Source organism: Diorhabda carinulata, chromosome 4, assembly GCF_026250575.1.
Source record: "Diorhabda carinulata isolate Delta chromosome 4, icDioCari1.1, whole genome shotgun sequence".
NCBI classification, from domain to species: Eukaryota; Metazoa; Arthropoda; class Insecta; order Coleoptera; family Chrysomelidae; genus Diorhabda; species Diorhabda carinulata.
In genome coordinates this window covers 5,110,358-5,129,560 of record NC_079463.1, presented here as the reverse complement: position 1 = coordinate 5,129,560, position 19,203 = coordinate 5,110,358, and the positions used below count along the sequence as shown (strand labels likewise).

General features: G+C 30.3%; 1 protein-coding gene across 19 annotated transcripts in view; it reads right to left on the bottom strand.

Annotated features, from left to right (window-relative positions):
* The window catches only part of LOC130893399 (zinc finger protein 37-like), a 225,185-nt gene that overhangs the window by 82,725 nt on the left and 123,257 nt on the right, over positions 1-19,203 (bottom strand). For 2 of the 19 annotated variants that reach the window (XM_057799474.1, XM_057799478.1), the window contains exon 1: positions 1,486-1,988. The exons of 15 other annotated variants lie outside the window; for them this stretch is intronic. In XM_057799474.1, coding sequence (XP_057655457.1) covers positions 1,486-1,722 — 237 coding nt within the window. In that variant the 5' untranslated portion in view covers positions 1,723-1,988. Of the gene's footprint in view, positions 1-1,485; positions 1,989-2,694; positions 2,720-12,265; positions 12,574-19,203 lie in introns of those variants that run through there. 2 more of the 19 variants (XM_057799475.1, XM_057799476.1) reach the window with 2 other exon arrangements.

The following is a 19,203-nucleotide window of genomic DNA, read 5'->3' as shown; positions in this document are numbered from 1 at the left end:
TAACTGGACTGATAATAAATTTAGTATAGGTTTGGAAATTACAGTGGCATTTTTTCGAAGAAGATTACCAATATCTCTATTAATAATTAACGTCAGCAGCCTTTAGTTGTACGTCAACTTACAACTCTATCTTTTTTACTTGAAAAAACAATCTATATTCAAGTTTTAACAACAAACTATGATATTACTTTCTTACTTTGATATCCAATTCAAAAGCTAAATGAATAAGCAATTTTTAAAAGTAAAATGAAAGTACTGAGGTATCAATTATATGGTTCTTGACAAAAGATTTTTCCAGTAAAGTAACCCTGAAAGATTCCTTGTACAGACATGATCAGAAAGAACTTCAGTCTCTGAAGACGATAACTTGATTATCGAAACGCGCGACAGACAGTGTAATTGTGAGTGTTGGTGTAAACAGTGTGCTCAGAATGAATAACACCAACCATTTCAGAAATTCCAGCTTAAGAAGACCCGATAAAAAATAATTTATTTTCAATAGGGTCAATAGTAGACTCGACAAGATAACCAAATATTATTCTTTTCAATAAGGTGATCCTGAGAGGTTCCTTATATGAATTTGATAAGGGAAACCTTTTGGGAAATTAATTTATTTTAAATAGGGTTATACTGATGCGCTCCTAGAGTGGCCCTCGTCAGGTTTACCCTAGTAAGGTTAACCTTGTTTTATCCCGATAAGGTCATTATGATTTCGAGGAAATGGGGCAATCGAGTAGTTCTGAACAGGCTATAGCTTGGGTGCAAAGTCGTTCCAGATTGCTGCGAGTGTTTTTGATGGCAATAAACTATTTTTTTTTCTAGCTTTCATTATCTGAGAACATTTAAGTATATCAAAAATTCTTTATTTTCCCCGGTAAATCCGTAAACCAGTAAATAATTATTTGTTCCATTTACAACAATAAAAAATTGTTCATGTCTTCCAAGTGGAAATAAAGCCAGCTCAAGTTTGCCTTTTCCATTCACTCAGCCACTTATACGTTAAATACGTCGATTTAACTGAAAATTCTTCCAAATCCTCACCGACAGGGTGAATAAGGAGTATTTTTTATTGAAAAACTCCCAACGAATTTCATTCGCTCTTCTGATATTGAAATTAGAACTCGTCCTTCAGTTTCTTCGAAAGTTTTTAACTCGCTCTTTCCGTTTTTCCTTTTGCCTCTCGTTTTTAATCACAGATTTCTAAATTTCTACTCTTTACCTACCGTTTTAATTCGTCATTATTAAAATAATGTTCCACTTTTAATATTTCATTATAATTTGAAGCTTTTTTTGTTTTACTCTCTGATAATTCCTAGCTCTTTCTGAATGTACTTCAGTTTGAAGACGCTCCCGACCGAACTTCATTAAATTTAATAAATTCGATTAATATTTGAGTTTTTTTAATAAAGATTCTCAAATACATAAATCACATTAGTTTCGAAATAAAAATGTTTTATTTAATTCGAGAAATTTTTTATCATTTACCTGCTGATAATCAAATGACATATGCATAGGTGTATAATGTGGAAACTGGAACATTGAAGCTTGGGGATAAACCGAAGATGAGTTTGCTCCATGTTCAAATCCCGGATATGGAAGAGGAAGGTGTCCAGATGCGGCATATAACGATGACATTGAAGCTATCGTTGTTGATGGATTGGACCAAGTAGTTATTGTATTATTTGTCGTTGAAGTATTTGACCCGCCATATGAGCTGTGCATTTTTTTTAACCTCACTTATCCTGATAGTTATTATAAAATGTTACACAATTCTTACTAAAGGCAAAATCTATTTTTTATTTGAATATTAATGTTGAAAACTCAACTTGGGGTGTGTTAGCATTTGTTTTACTATAAAAAGGTTCTGGAAGTTTAACAAAGACAAAAGGAACATAACTGGGTCTATGATAAATAGAGGTATTGACGAAAGTCTTTAGGAATATGAAAGGACTTTGGAACAACGGAACTAACCAAGAGTTGGACAATCTTTATGAATAGCTATTAGTAAGAAGTTTCATGAAAGCTAAAAGAGTGATATGGTTGAGGCCCACGAAAAGAAATAGATACCTATACAAAAATTTTCATTGAAGAATGGAAGAAGAAAAAATATTGGTACATGTTAAAGAGATACAAAAAGTACAAGTCTTGAATCGTAACCTATGGATAACAACTATAGAAGTAGTTGAAGTAAAATCAAAACATCATTCTTGTAGATTGTTTTGGGTGTCATTTTGGCTTTTCAGCCAATCTGCATCTCTGCATTGTTCTGTTTCTGAAATATGTACACTCCTTACAAAGAAGACTATTGTGATGCTCTGTCATACCTATCATCTTAAGTTGGTATTTGATAGGACAGTGAGCTGACAGAAGATCGACCAACATTTATCGTTTAAGGTCATCATGAGATGTTCCTCAGAGCTTTAGATGATTTGCTTATGAATCTTTTGGCCTGTCTTAAACCTGGAGCGTTTGTCTAGTAATACTCCATCTGATGCTTTAGCTATCCGTTCAGTTCGTTATTGATGTGGCATCTTATGAATCTACAGTAGGGATCTAGTCGAAAATATGAATATGAATAGAGTGTGGTTGCTACAAAAAATCACTTACTTTCTTTATATAAGACTAAAAATTGTTTTAGAGTGAAAATTTAGAAAAGTTTGTATCCGTATACCTCAAGAAATTCGATCTACCAACCTTAGGATTGTGAGCCAGGTTCACATGGTATTCAAACAATTTTACCTTGAAACCTCATTTAGATATATGTCCATATAAATAAATAAGAGATAATTTGAGTAAAAAAGTTAACATACAACGTGAAAAATGCAAACTAGAACATTTTGCAGTCCTATTTTAACCCACGACCATTTGACTATAAAACAACGACCTAACCACGCGACGTATTTTTGTTACGAATTGCTAAGCAATCACCAATATCTAATACCAATAAAAATTCAAAACCAGTCAATACTATCAATATCATTGATTGTTTATAGCTCTATCTATTGGTGAAATTTTAAAGTTTGATTTAAAAGTTCTATAACTTTCTGTGTGGTAAAAACAAAGTAAAATTAGAACTCATCTATTTTCAAGCACTGCTTTTAGCTAGCAAAGCACTTTTCTCAACGTTGAATCATGACTAGAAGAATTTCTGAAAAATTACTTTTGAAATGAGGTTCATTCGACCTCATGTTGTCATTTCAATAATAGGAATGGTGTCGTGACATTTCCCTTGTGGCAAATATTTTCGAGAAGAACCAGAAGTCACAATAGATCAAACCTGGTGACTAAGGTGGATGTGGAAAATATCAACTGATAGATGTCAGTTACTTCCGATTAAGAAAGAATGTACTCAGATGAGGAGATCAAGTTTTTGTATTATAAAACATGATTCATTTTAGATTCAAGGTTCATTTCTAATAATTATACCATATTATGACATAATTTCACAAAATTTGTATATATGATATGTCTTAGCTGCTAGTAATATGACAATTAAGTTCATAGATAGAAAACTACCAGTTTTTAGGATTTAGTTTTATAACTCGTTTGAAAAGGATCCTTTTTAACTGTACATCAGGTATAAAGAATACATTTTGAACTTTTTAAATGATGAGAAGCTGAGGAACAAATACGAAGTAGAAGGAATAGAAGTTAATACAATATTTGAATTGGAACCAATTGTAGTCTGAAATTATGAACATGTGATAATTATATCAAACTTGTCTAAGAATTCGACGCTGGATAATATGAGATCAAAACTAATGTAGATGGTTCATTATACAACTTATAGTTGAGGTTAAAAGTGACGGAAATTCAAGATGAATAATATTTTTTTAAACCGTTCGCATGTGAAAATAAAATTACACAAAATATTACTAATTATACTACGACGTAATAATACATTTTTCTTTCCTTTTGTTGAGTTTAACCACAACATGTAAATAAAATTAAATATAGTCCATTGATAAATATAATGCAAAAAAATGATAATAGGTGAGGTTTTATGAAAAGATCACCGGTTAAAACAAATAAATGCATTATGGACGGACGTGGGCCGTAATCCGTGAAATTAATATAATTACTTCAAAAATGCCACGACAACCAGTGATTGTGTGCATCTTTTAGATATGTTTTATTAGATTTAATACGTTTCTCAGTCGATTTTGCTCACATTAACATCTTCATAAATTGTGATTTATATCCATTTATGTACTTGATGATCACCCATTTTTTAGGTTATTAAACATTCTATTTAGGCTTCAGAGATAATTTTCATTCGTCGCGTTTTTTTCTGTTTATTTTCTCTTTTTGTAGTTAAATCTGCAATGTAAATATATGAAAAAGGACAAGAATGCACCCATAACTTTGGTTAATAAAAATAAAACTTTTTTTGTCATATGGAAACTAATATCAATTTTTGAATGCACTAGTATCATTAAACAATAATCCTCAAGTTTGCTTGTGACATCAAAACATATATTTTCGTACGAAATATAAACATCAGCTACATTTAGAGATATTATCGTTTAATATAGAATGAAAACGTTTTTATGACTTCTGGAACGTCTTTTTTCATTCTTTGATAGCGCTTCTCAAGTAATAAAATGTCTTGATGGAACTTCTTGCCTTGTTCGTCGCTCACAGAACTCAAATTTGCCGGAAATAAATCCGTGAGAGTCCAGTATATGTATATTTGTTTTTCCGTACACCACAAAGGTTTGTTGATCTTTGTTATTATCCGTTCTATAATTTCGTATTAAAATTTGGACAACGTTTAAAAACATTTCAAACAAAGTTTCTCCTTATCATTCAGCTTTTTTTCTCAAAGCTCTTATTCTTTATCGGTTTCCTTATTTATGTACCTACAAATATCCCATCTTTATTTTTTTTGCTACGCTAAATTTGGGGAGTTTCTCTTTCCTATCAAGTCGAGCTTTATGTGCAACAGTAGTAAAATAATTTCGTCAGAGTTCACTAAAGGATAATTTTTAGCTTTTTTATAGCCTGGAGTTAGCAAACGTAAGGACCACCCATAACCAGCACTGAAGGAAGTTTACGCAACAATGCTTTCACACAAGGAATCAATGAATAATTGCATTGATATGAATCACATTCAAAATTTAATATAGTTATCAAAATAAAAGCATTATCACAATAGACTGAATCACCTACTATAGAAAAGTAAATTTTTATTTCGTCACGATGTCGAAAATAGGAAATTTTCGCATCAGAAGAAACTAAATTTCAGACGTTCAATGTACATAGCAAAAGTCAAAAGTCGTTCAATCAAGTATTGACTTAGAACAAGTTCTTGAGTAGAATCCTGACTTTCTGATCGATTTGTAGGCTTTAAAACAGGCAGTCCAGCATATGTAAGATGGACTGTTTGTAGAAGACAAGTTGGATACTGGGTAGTGTGTTTGGTGTTGCTTGTATTGCCTTTTGTTTGAGTCAAACTAAAACAGCAAGCCTGGGCAATACCAAGTCTGGGTTCTTGCTTAGCCTTACCGAATACCAGTGCACGCACATAATGTTTATGTGAAACCCAGGATATCAAATCCTCAAAAAAAATCCAAAATAGTCTAAATGATGTGAAATTACAACGCTGAAATGTAATTCTCCAAACACACGTAGAAAAATTTGTCGAGGCTGTTAGAACACAAAACAATTACTTGAATGGATAGTAGTTCACTTGACTCGACGTTTTAATAACTGAAGTTATTAAAAAAACACGCATATGAGGTCCAAAATGAATATGAAACTGTCAAAAAAAATTGCACTTGATTGAAACTAAATTATTATACATTGTTAATAAAACTTTTCGATTCTTGCCTGTAATTCATCGTGAATCTAATGCATTCAACTACTTTTTTATTCCTATAAAAAGTGAATTCATTTTTACATTAATGGCAGTCAAGGTTGAAAAAGTATAGTGTGTTAGTGTTAATTTTCTGGTAAAAATTTCTGGAATTTACGAAAATTTATTAAATATTATCTAAGAGGTATGGTGAAGGTATATTAGAAAATTGCTGAATTGCGAAAATCTATTTAATATTAGTTATCTAATAGACCGTTTGTATGTCTGATTTATTCTACATTTGAAAATAAGTACGCCAAAAAAAAATGCGATAATTATTGTAGTTATGTAAATACAGCAAAAATAGATACGATAAAACTATACCACATAATTAGATAAAAAGAGCATTTTCATTGAACTTTGGAAATAAAAACTTTGTTGTTGATAATATTGAATTAATTATAAAATGGAAAAACATATTTTTGATTTTAGTATCGATCACTACTTGGATATGTACATTAAAATTCTTCTGTTTGTTTTTTTATTTTCATCTGATAATGAAAAGCAACTTGGTGGATAAACAAAAAGAAAGGATCAACGAATAAAGGAAAAAATTGATTATACAGGATATTATTCAGAGAAAACAACTACGATAAGAAGTTATATGGACACTAAGACAAATTGGATGGACAGGACATTTTTTTGAATTATTAGATTAGTCATTTAGATGAAATAGAATCGATGAGCTCATATACTCGCAAACTAATTCAATGAGTAATTAGTCTTTTACGATAGAACGAGGAAATTATTATGAATGTTGTTGGTTAAGACGGTTTTCCAATTAGGGAACTTAAACTATGCTTACTATGCATTTAATAAATATTTATTACAGTTGTTTTTTGGAAAATGTTAATTGGACAAAAGGTATTCTTATTCCTTTTTCTAAAAATACACATCCAAAAAAAGCAGAAGACTTAAGACCAATAAACTTATTACCAGTGGTATCAAAAATCCTAAAAAAAACTTGTACAACCGAATAAGTTCGTTCTACTTGTCTAGAATTATACCTGACAAACAATCAAGCGATAGGAAATTTTTTAGAGCGTCAACAAGTCTAGTTAAATTAGTAAATGACATAAAATATGGGGAAAACTAGAAATATTGGCAAAGCATTCGACTCCATTGATCATAATATGCTTTTAGCTAAATTAAATTATTCGGGCTACCAAATCTTTCAGATCATCATCTCCAGAACAGATGTCATTGCGTTTTAATTAAAAAAATGATGTGGTAGATAAATCCATATATTTGTCACTAAAAATGGAAGTGCTCCAAGATTCCATTGTAGGTCCTTTATTATTTTTTTATATGTAACAGATATGAAAAACTGTTTAAACTATTCCAATTTACTACAGGATGCAGGCGGTTTACAAAAATACGTTTCCTTTTCAAAATCCGATATTCCGGTTATTCAGGATCGATTTTTTTCAAAAATTCAACAAATTTTAAAACTAAATGCGAAATTTTGGGTTGCAGCAGACAACAATCACCTTTATGTAACTACTAAACGAAGCAAAAAACTTAGGTGTCATTTTAGACTAATTTCTTTTTTTGAGAGTCACATAAAAGATAAGTTGAAGTTGATTTACGCTTATTCAAAAGCTCAAACCATCTTAAAAACATCTTGCCTTCTAAAACCAAGTATTTTCTTTGTGACACGTTCTTCCACTTCTTGATTGCAAAACAGCTGCATGCGTTTTTCGTTCAATTTACCTTATGAGTTCCCAATTAAACAGGAATTCCATTTTAAACATGAAGAATCGCAGGTCAACCTACTTATTTGTTTAATTCATTCTATACCCACAACCATCCTCACAATACTAGAAATAATAACCTTTATAGAGTACCTCAACATCGCAAGATTGTATAACTCAGTTCAAAGATAGAAAAGTAGCTTCTGAGTAGGAAAATAAGACAGTAACACTTAAATAGATGAAATGTTATCTTACAGGAATTTTTATTCTGCTGGTTTTCTTCGCGTTACAGGTGTGCTCCTATTCTAATTTCATTCGCTTTACCTCCCCTTCTACTCAATGCCTTTTCCGCTTGGTGATTTGGTATATTTATTGCACAGCTAAAAAATGTCATCTTCGCAATATTAGCACAAATCCTGCTCTTATGTAATCGGTTTGTTGATCGCTACAAAGTACATTTGCTATCTTTAGAATTTTGGTAACACAGATATTATGTGTTACCAAGATATTATGAAAATGTTGCAATGAGTGACAATCTAAATATATAGACTAAATGGTGATTAGTTATATAAATTTAAAGAAGTGAATATTAACAAAAAATTCAATAATGACTTGAGACTTTTGGAACTGAAGCCATGAACAATATGTCCCCACAATAAAAAAAATGAATTCATTAGGAAAAAATTAACATGTACTTATTATTGACTTCCTATACTCTTTTTTAATTTTCCCTAACAACAATCGAAAATATTTGATTTTTCTATCAATATTCATATCATACATATGACCTCAATTCTTCTGCGAAGAAAAAAATGAGGGACTTGTGTTTAAAAATTCCAAATTCATCCTCCAAATTAAATAGTGAAAAGTGATTAAATACAAATATTTGAACTTTGACACAAAGACAAACCTATTAGGTGAGCTCTATTTGGTCGATATAATTTTCAATAATTCATTTGTCTTCATTGTTCCATTGATTACGAGTCAACAAATCAAGGAAATACCGAAACAATAGAATGCCAACAATATTGTTCACATGATTTCTTATTCTTCTAATTTCAATATTTTTTTCAAGTAAACAAACCAACCTAATGTTAATATAACAATTAATTAGGTGTAGATAATCTGTTATTAATAATTGTTCCTCAGCAATACGAGTTGTCCTTCTAGTCCCTCCAACTTACGGCATAACATTTTGTATTAGCATCTTCAGGCAGTACTGAATTATTTTATCCAGATCTACCTAACGTTTTGTCATTATTATTTACTTTGATTCACATCCTTATTGTCAAATTCAGTTTGAAAAATCTACTTTGGTGATATCTCTTCACTAAACATGTCAATTTTTTAGTATTTGCCAAAATTTTCCTAAATACCAGTTGTTTGCATCACTGATTATTATTTTATGTTTCCACTTCACATCTTCACTCCATTTGAAAAAAATTTCACCTTCTGCTCATGGCTATGCAGTTTTACTTTTATTTTTTCGGTAACTTTCGAAAATATATGTTTATAAATTTATATAATACGTCTAATCTGCTTTATCTTCCCAATCGTTTTCCGTTGAATTATATTTTTTAAATTTTATCAACAAAATTGTCAACTTCTTTATCTGCTTTTTTCCACTAAGTATCTTCATATAAAGTGAAACTTCTATAAATGAAATCAAAATAGGAATCAAAAATTATTCTATAATTTTTTATTGTTTCAGGCTTTTGTCTTTTCCGGCGTCCGGAAAAGATTTCGTATCCTCTTTCAGTCATTATTTTCAATCCTCCTAAATATCTCCTCTATCTTGCTACTCCTTTATTTCCTTAGTCTTTTATTTTGCTTTGTTCCTTGGTCTACATACCTCATTCTTTCCCTCGCCATACGAGATATGACGCATTATATGTCCATACCAATTCAACTGTTTTCCATTCATTTCATTCTCTTCATGTCTTCATTTCTGATTCTATGCGTTTCATTATTTTATTTGCTCCAAATGAATTTGTTCCTGTTCATTTACGATTATAAAGTAAAATCAATTTTTTCTTCGTTTGCTTACCACAAATTTCATTTTTACTACATTTTATTTATTAGTTTCGTAATCAATGCTGTTTCATCTGCGTATAACAAATTATTCATTATACATTTTTGTATCTTATTATTTTATTTAGTTTTCCTTAATTGCCTGTTCTATGTGTGACTATTTTGAATATCTATGGTGTCTTTTTGCTCGATCTATTTTTTCATAAGATCTATGGATTCAATTAGAAAATGATATTTCTTGTCCCAAAGATATAATTCTCAATTCTAAAACAACAAAAGGGTAAAATCAAGATCTGGTGAAACTTTAATGAAATATTCTGACGATTTTTCACACATAGTGGACTAATAAAGTCTATAGGCTTCTGGGAGATTGAAAGCAAAATCATTGCTGTTCATAATTTAGTACTTATTATATTGTTTAATGTTTTTTCCAATCCTCACAACTCCCCTCATCAGTATATTTTTTTATATATAATCATCAAAAGTTTTAACTTGAACGTTAAAACCTTACATCTTTGTTGTGGGATATAATTTTATCATTTCTCTTAATTCAAGATTTTTCATATGATCTGGCAACACAAGAAATGATTGATTCGCAGTTTATAACGTTATCATATTCAAATTCATCGAACTGATAACTTAGTTAATTGTTTATGTTCTAGTTACCTGATCTTCTCGTATATTTTTCAGTTTTGATTCACAGTTTATAAACCACACATGGAAACTTCAATAATTATTTTATATAATAATGTATTTTCTCTATTGTAACTTTCACTAATAAATTCAAAATTTCCAGTTTTAAGTAGGTGGAAATATAATCACGTCTTATCACTCATGTTGCTACGTTGTCAATTTTTTATAATTCACAATCGTTATATTATTATATTGATTACAATTTTCATTTGGATTATACATCATCAAGAACAAGTTTGTGATAAGAAAGTTATAAGGAAACGTTGATTGAAAATTGATATCCCTAATATGAATGAATAATCTATATGCTCTTGAAAAAACTATTTTTTTATTTCATGTCTACAGAGTGCTTTTCCCAATAATATTTTTAAAATTCACACGAAATAATGTACACAAACAATAATAAGATTAACGGTGAACTATAGAGGCGAAACGTGGATTTTTCACAAATCAGAGAAAGAAAAAAACAAATAATGAAATAAGGAATCTAATTGAAGAAGCAAAACTAAGCGAAACAATAAGATCCAAAAGAATAAAGTGGCTGAGTCACATACATGCCAGTTTTAAAGCAACAAAAAAAATAATGGACATAGAACAAGGAGGAAAAAGAAAAAAAAGGAAAGATGGTACGCAAATGTGATGGGAGACCTAAGAGAGAGAGGAATTCATGACTGGAAAACGCCTGCGTGAAGCACCTATATATATATATTTTGCTTTAACTTATGTCTAAAGACTATTTTGCCCAATAATATTTCCAAAATTCTCATAATATAACACAAGTTCGAGTTGTTGAATTGAGCTAATGGTCTCCAATACTTCATTTATTAGAATTTAGAAAAGTGTACAATCTTCTTATTTTTCTCACACAACAATGTAAAAAAATACTGTGTGTTGCTTAAGCACCGTTTTTATTTGGAAAAAATACCGTTTTCAAACTTATTTTTACTGATGAAATTCTCTCCCATCGCACTATGTATTTATATCTTACGTAAATAAGATTGATACAGCACGTTTTTCATGAAAATATTTGCCGACTTTTCCATGAAAACACGATATAAACACTGCAAAATTGATATTGCTTACAATTTTCGAACAAGGGACAGTTTTATTGTTTTCCAGATTTGTTAAAAATTGATTATGATGGTATAAGATTTCGATTTAAAAATACTAATGATAATAATAATAAAAGTATCAAATCGCTTTCTATAAGAACGGGACAATGCATGCTAAGGTTAGATATTTTCCTGAAAATACTTTGTTAGTTTGTTTTAAAAAGCTATCAAGAAAAATTAAAACCATCAACATTAGGGTACGAGCACTTGATGCTGATGCGTACCAGAATGATTAAAAACTGTTTTTAAACATCAAAAGTACGCGCATTTTTTAATCGAAAATGTATATTCCAAAAAAATCAAAATCTTGAATAAGTTCTAATAGAGTTTCTAAAAGATATATCTAATTAAAAGTACTTAATATTGAAAATATTCAAAAAATTCATCACTCCAGTCATTCAAAATCTATGAAATTATGAAGATGTTTCCAAGAAAGTGATATCCCACAAACACTAATGTTGTCTGTACACAGAAACAAACTGATGAGTTTGGTTATTTTATTAAACTCCATTATCAGAAATGACCTATAGAATTCCACAAAATTATACTGTTATTTCAATCCAATGGACTGAATTGATCACTGGAATGGTACATTCCAGTGCAGATTCATACTATTGTAGTAATTCCAGAGCTGGACTGGAATGTTGGACTTGAATAGTGTGAACCTATTCTATACTAATAAAAGTATGATATACAAGGTAATTAAAAAATATTTTATATAGAGGTTACTTTTAATATTTTTACTAAAAAATATTCCATCCCTATTATTCCACTTATCATCACATATCAAGAAAAATTTTGAATATAATTGAAGCTGTAATAGTAAGAATGGTGCAACATTTGGTACGTGAGGTAATTTAGAAATATAAAAGGAACACCTCTGCAGCATTTCTATAAGACAATTGAGAAAATAAATCTGTACGTTTTAAACCGACACACTTCTCACTAGCAGAAAAACGACGTTATTATTTTACATTCACTTTTTCGCACACACGCACTGGCACTTTCGCAAAAATACGTATCTAACGTTGTCAAACTACTAAACAACAATCGAAATGATTTTCATATTTATAACATATTAATATAGATTTGTCGAGTCTCTATCCATAAATAAATTTCTTGTTTAACTTAATTCATATTTACGCAAAATTCGATCTTATACTAATTGTCATTTAGTTGAAATTACTCTAGCGAGAGGCGTGTAGACCAAATAAATAATGATATTTTATATAATTCTAAGACATATCGATAATTATTTGTTCGATAGTAATTAGGTCAATTTAAATGAATAGATAACAAGTGCAAAATCTAATTCTGTTAAATGCATTTTAATACGCCAAGATACCGAGTGACGTAATTTTTTATAAGGCAATACTTAGATAATTTTTTTTATCAAATTCTTCAGCAGCTTATTCAACTATAAATATGAAAACTCTATTCAATATTCACAGAAATGTCACATTGTTGGTGAAAGTTATTTAATACCGCGCAGAATAGTTGTTGATTTCCCGACCATTTACAAAACTCTGAAATGTATGTTGAAGAACGAACATATAACACCAACCACACCAATATTTTCGAGTTTTTTCTGTCTTTTGAAATGTACTTCTGAATTTACTTTCTCTACTTTCCAACTTTCCAAGAGCGTGAAAAAAAGTACCATAGCGATTCATTTTTTCACGCTTTTGCGTCATTTAAAATCTACCACCCTAAGCTACAACTCACTCAACATGCTAATAAATCCACCACATGTTGTATGTCTTTTTAGTGAAATTTATATGTAATAATAATGTTCTATAAAATTCCATGATTACTTTGAACTCATTTCCACATGATTGGAATAATTTTATCAATAATTTGTGAATATATGAAGTGATTATATCGCTGTGAAAATATCTGTTAAATTGTCGGGTACTGATAAGATAGATAAATTTGGCGGGTTAATGCTCGAGAAATGATGATGATATAATGATTTTAATATCAGAAAACGTCAAAATATATGTTACAACCCAAGTAGGAACTAGTTTTATTAACGAAAAATAACCTTTTACATAACAATTTTTGAAAGCCGAATGATGCCTAATACAGTTAGAAACACGTTTATACCATTATTTATTGCTTTTATTTGACCGTTCTAGTGAGATAGTCAAAATATTTACGAAAGAATAATTATGTAAAGCTAACTAGTAAAGAATCCTATTTTACAACTTTTCACTTATCATTTTTCGGTTTAAAAACTCTATAAGGTGCATGTTCGGTGAATTATGTATATTTTTTTAATACTGTACTGTAAAGTCGACTTTACTTTATCCTTGTATTTTACAGTACTTTTAAATTTTCCCAATATTTCCAAAAATTCAATATGTCTGCCTTTGTTACCTTAGTGACTTCTGTTAATTTTTATTTTTTTAAATAATAATTGAATAATCAAAAGAGTTATTTTTTAGTAAAATTGTCAAATATGACATATTTTAATATAATTTTGGTTTTTATTTAAAACTGAAAACAGTATGAAAACTAACATATTACGATATACGTCCGTCTAGTTATTATTACGGTACTCGATTAGATATACTACACACGGCTCCTTCGTCGCCTCGTCCATAAACATCTATCTCGTACTCTTCTAAATCACTTCCCCGAACTTATAACGTAAATAACTATTTTAGACGACGCCATCTGAAACTTGTTCGTTCTGTTTCATTTATATACCTAAAATTGCGTTTCGAGTGTTCCATGTAGTGAAAGTGACAGTTCCGTACTGCAAAACACTTTCGGGACGTTCTGTTGTAACATCCTCAAAATGTGATTCTAGCCACTTCAATGTTGACAGTTGACAGTTTCATTTCGATGATTTTGTATAACCTTAAATTTTTACTTTTCTGAAATTATTTGTTTTATCCGAAGTATTGTCTACATTAATGAATAACAATGAATGATGATGAAAAAGCAAACATCAGCGATGAAGAGTTATTCGAATCGATGCCACCTGAAGAAAGCAATGCGGCCGTTTTCAATTCGCTGCAAGGTACGAGCTCTTTATGAAGTGGTGTCACCAGAAAAAATTATAAATAGAATATTTATAATTCTCTTTTATTTATTTTCTTCTTCTCAATGTAATTGAAAAAGTTTTAGATCTTATGCGTCGTATAAAAATTGTTGTGTACGCCGCGGCTGAAAAACTACTTTGTTGGACTCGTCTGTTGCTCGCCTCGCTTCGCTCGTCTCGCAATTTTCAGACTCGTCAAACAAAGTAGCACTTTCAATCCTTAGCATACAATAACTATTCTAGAATTTTCTCGATCAGGTTCATCATCTATAGAATAAATATTATTGATCATGAAAGGGTATTGAAGATAATTCTTCTTCTTCTTTATTGTGAAACCTTTCTAAGATAATCCAAAAAAAACGAACTCCCATTGAATGTGAGCAAATCAACTATTCATTTGATTCTTCCAAAAAAATAAATTAAAATTTTAATACTTTCATCGGCATCAATGACATTTCTTAAAAATGGACTGATTTTGAATAAAAAAATAGTATTTTGAAGATAATACGAGATCCAAGTAACAAATGTTAATTCATTGGATCATTCAACTAATTCGAGCTCATTAATATGTTATTTTCAGTAATTTTTTCAACAGTTCGGTGAGGAGACTCACTTCTTTGTAAAAGACTTTCGTTCTATAATCAATATGAGTGCCAATGCTCATTTTATTGCCGTATGAATCGATCGATTAATTGAGAAAGAAAATGGAAAATGTAATTCGTCTATCCCCATCAAAGTATTACCATCGAAACTTTTGAAACAAGAATAGTTGTATAGGCGATATAAAACTTCTTTTTATCGGTCTCTTAATACCTTCAGCCCTGGTCCATTGGCCCGCAATAAGCTTTCCCCACAACCCAGAGTGATCCTATAGACCGCACGACATATTTTATTCCAAACCTCCTCTACGGCTCATGGGACCTTTAAATGTATTTTACAGTTTGGTTGGACCGTCTTGTTCTTTGAAAAATTACCCTACACTTGCTTCATCTGATTTTGTTTTAGACTTTATATTTTTTTTGTTTTCTTCGACATAATTCAAATAATATTTCATTAAATCTTTTAACTTGTCCTACCTTCACTTTACCTATACCTATTTTTGTTCATTCTGTTTTTTACCTATTTTTGTTCATTCTGTTTTTAAGGGTATAAAAACTTGTCGAAAAACATATTAAAATTTTTTTCATTGTACAACATCTCTTCCCACTTTTTGACTCAGACCTTCTTTCTTCACTAAACAAATTTTTTTTTGGTTTTGGCGTCTCTGGATCACCAACATCCATAGTTTCTTTCTTCAGCAACTTCTTTCCTACACTTGAAAAATCAGTAATTGCTTTTTTTTCTTTTTTGTTATTCTTTTATGAAGAATAAGGGCATTTATCATTGCTGTCACAAATGCACACATCAACTTGATGACACTCTTGATCGTCTCCCAATTCTTATTGTTTGAAAGTCTAGCGGTAAAATTTACTTGGAGCCCAGAGGGGGCCTATGAACCGCACACAAAAAACTCAATTTTTTGGGCCCAAACAAAAGTTTATCAAATTTGGTTGGGGCTCAACGTCTTAAATAGAAAGCGGCTTCTCTATGAATAAACGATGTGAAAAACAGTATATGTGGACCTATTAAATGACGTTTTTCTTGAAGCTCCCAAAAACGGCAGTTACAAATGTATAATATATATATATATATAGAGTCAAGTAATATTTTGATGAATTTTGATAATTATACACGTTCTTTATTGGAAATAATTTATAATATAAATAGTTTGTTCACAAACAAATAAATATAAATAGCAGAAACTATTTCAAATTCGCTTAATCAGCTTTCAGTTGAAGCAAATATTGGGTCGAATAAAAACGTAAATACGAAAATATTTTTTTGTTTACTGGTGAATACAAAATATAATAATCTTTTATTTGGAAGGTTGAGAATACCCTATCCACATGTATCCTAATGATTTCCTGTTATTTACAATAGTTTCTTTGATATTACTTTATTTCAATTTGAAAAAGTGCGAATTCACTGCTTATTGCATTTCCATGTCGGCAATTCCAATGAACTTCTAATTGTTTAATGTAATTTTCAACTTAAAACTTCTGTAATTCGAAATAACAATTGAAACTTTATTAATTTACAACAATGTGAAAAGTTTACAACATTTTTGTTAATAAAGATTATTTCCCAATTAAAGCAGAAAATATTTCTGTTCTAATATTGAAAAGAATTTGTTATTTTATTAGAAACACGACTGCATATTCTCTAAACGGTTTGCGCAGTTAGTTTTCTATTTAGAGCCGTAGATCTGCTGTTATAAAAAATCGATAGAAATTATCTAATAATTACTAGTTTTTGAATTTGTAGTTGAGATGTACACTACCAGATGGCATTAAATTTGTTAGAACAAATCTTCTGTCTTTTAAATCGGCTCAAATCACGCTAATGAATCTAGTCCTTATTGCTCAGGAGTAATGCTTGGTTTAGATATAAGGAAAAGTTTCTTTTTTTGTTTCATATTTTTCACAAAACAAATTCCATTTGTAAAACAACGATTAAGATTTCTTTTCTTTGTACCGTGCTTTCTTTCAGAAATTATAGAAATTTCGTTCCAAATTATAGAGAGTCGAGATATTTTTGGTGCTTTTCCTTTAGTGATCTGATCATCACTTGTTTTCCAAAGTATAATTAAATGGTTTCAATGTTTATTCCTCTTTCAAGTTTTTAAGAGTTTTGTCTATGAAAAAATTGACTTTCTACGTTAATATGAAAAACAATTACCATTCCATGAAGTAGAATTTTTTATAATAGTCCTTTCCAGCTAGTTTATGAATTTAAATTTGTGGGACTGTGGCAATCAAACACCAGAGTGTACTCTTTTTAATATGTATTCGTATTCGTATTTTCGTGAAATACATTATGGATAAAATTATTTCAATATTGGTTCTTTCTTAAGGTTTAGTGGCATAAGTAAGTTGAAAGTGAAAACGATGCACATCTGCTTCTTTGTCAACCACCAAGTGGTCCATAAGTTCGTTTCACCTGAAGTTGATAGATTTAAGAAAAGCGTCAACATAATGCGTGAAGACATCGCGAAAAATTGGATGCTGCATCACGTCAAAGCACCCTGCGACGCAGTTTTAAGCTTGCAGTGATACCACAACCACCCCGTTCACCGGATCTATCACCCTGTGACTTATTACGACTATGTATTTTTATTTAATTGGGAGCATACCAACTGCCAGGAGAGTGCTATAAGACGTACAAGACAAAGAATTCCAGAATTGTACAATTCGAGGAAATATCGTCGGAATATCAGGTTTACACTAAATGATTATATGTATTAATAATTTCATAGCATCCGTCTACTAAATTGTCAGACCTCGTACACTTGAAATATTGGTGAATGATCAAACATTTTAAAACAGATCAACCTATTCAATATTTGGCGGAGGAACCTATTGGGATTCTGTCAAATTTATTGTTATTTTTTTAATGACTCATAATATGGAATTAACGAGAAACCGTAAAGACTCGTTCCAACAAGTTCGGTACGTAATTTTTATCTAATTACGTTTTTTTCCCATTGCGTTCTCATAAAATCCCATTAAAATACCGCGACTTCTTTTTTTTGCGGTATCTAGCAATTTATATAGGCAATAACTAACACTACTCTTATACACGAAGAAACATATGTCTGTATATGTCCCTCTCTTTCTATTTATGGCCTTGTGAGTTGTCAGACAGAGACATGGTCTCACGTAACGTCCGATTTATGCGGTGTCCAGTTCCTTAATATGACGATTTCTATTCTATACAAAGAATTAAAGCTATTCAATTAGTACATTCTTAATTTCTTCGGTATGGTGGGATATTTATGTCTTCATTTTCGCCACTTTTTTCATTTGTTCAGCAGAGATTTATTTGAGGTTTTTCTCTATTTGGACAAAGCAACAATTATTTTTATTCTCTTTGGTTGTATATTTTTATTTATGTATATCATTTTGGTTTCATGATGAATTGAATTGAGTCCGATATTCTTCATAAACATCATGCTAAACACCAATATATTTTCCTTGAATTTACAAATTATTACTAGTGAATTATTAATTCTTATTGTACAAATGTTTTCGAACATATTCGTAACTCAACATGTATATTAATGCTAGAATTTTCAAATGAGTGAATAATTATTCTAATTGTACTATCTAAATCGTTGTATGCCCTCTACGGAGTAGCTGACAACACTTTTCCATAAATTAAGAAGATATGCTTGAACTTCTCTCCTCTTCATAAATAATTTTTTCCTCCTCTCTACTTAGGTGCTACATTCCTCTGTCCTCTTGTGGACAATGTTTCCACTTTTTCCTGCTTATTCTTATACTTTATTTCTTCCAGAAGTTTATTCCTACATATCTTCTGGTCTATCCATTTTCTTCTTCTTCTTCTTCTACCATTCTTTTGTTTCCACTTCCTGTTTTCATGATTTTCCTCGAATTTTTTTCTGTTTTCATTTTAATATTTTATCTTTTTTCTTTATTTTTCTTATTATTGGTCCTAGTAATCTGTTTCATCTCCGCATTCCTATATATATATGCTATTGATGCTTCCGCTATTCTTTTTATGTGTTTTATATCAAATGTCTTTTTAATTGTGTATGTTATAATTGGTATAATTTGTAAATTTTCGCTTGGCTCAGTGATTTTAACTTGGACAGAACTCCAAAGATATGGACTGTATCATGGACATCGTCATTGCATGATCTAAACG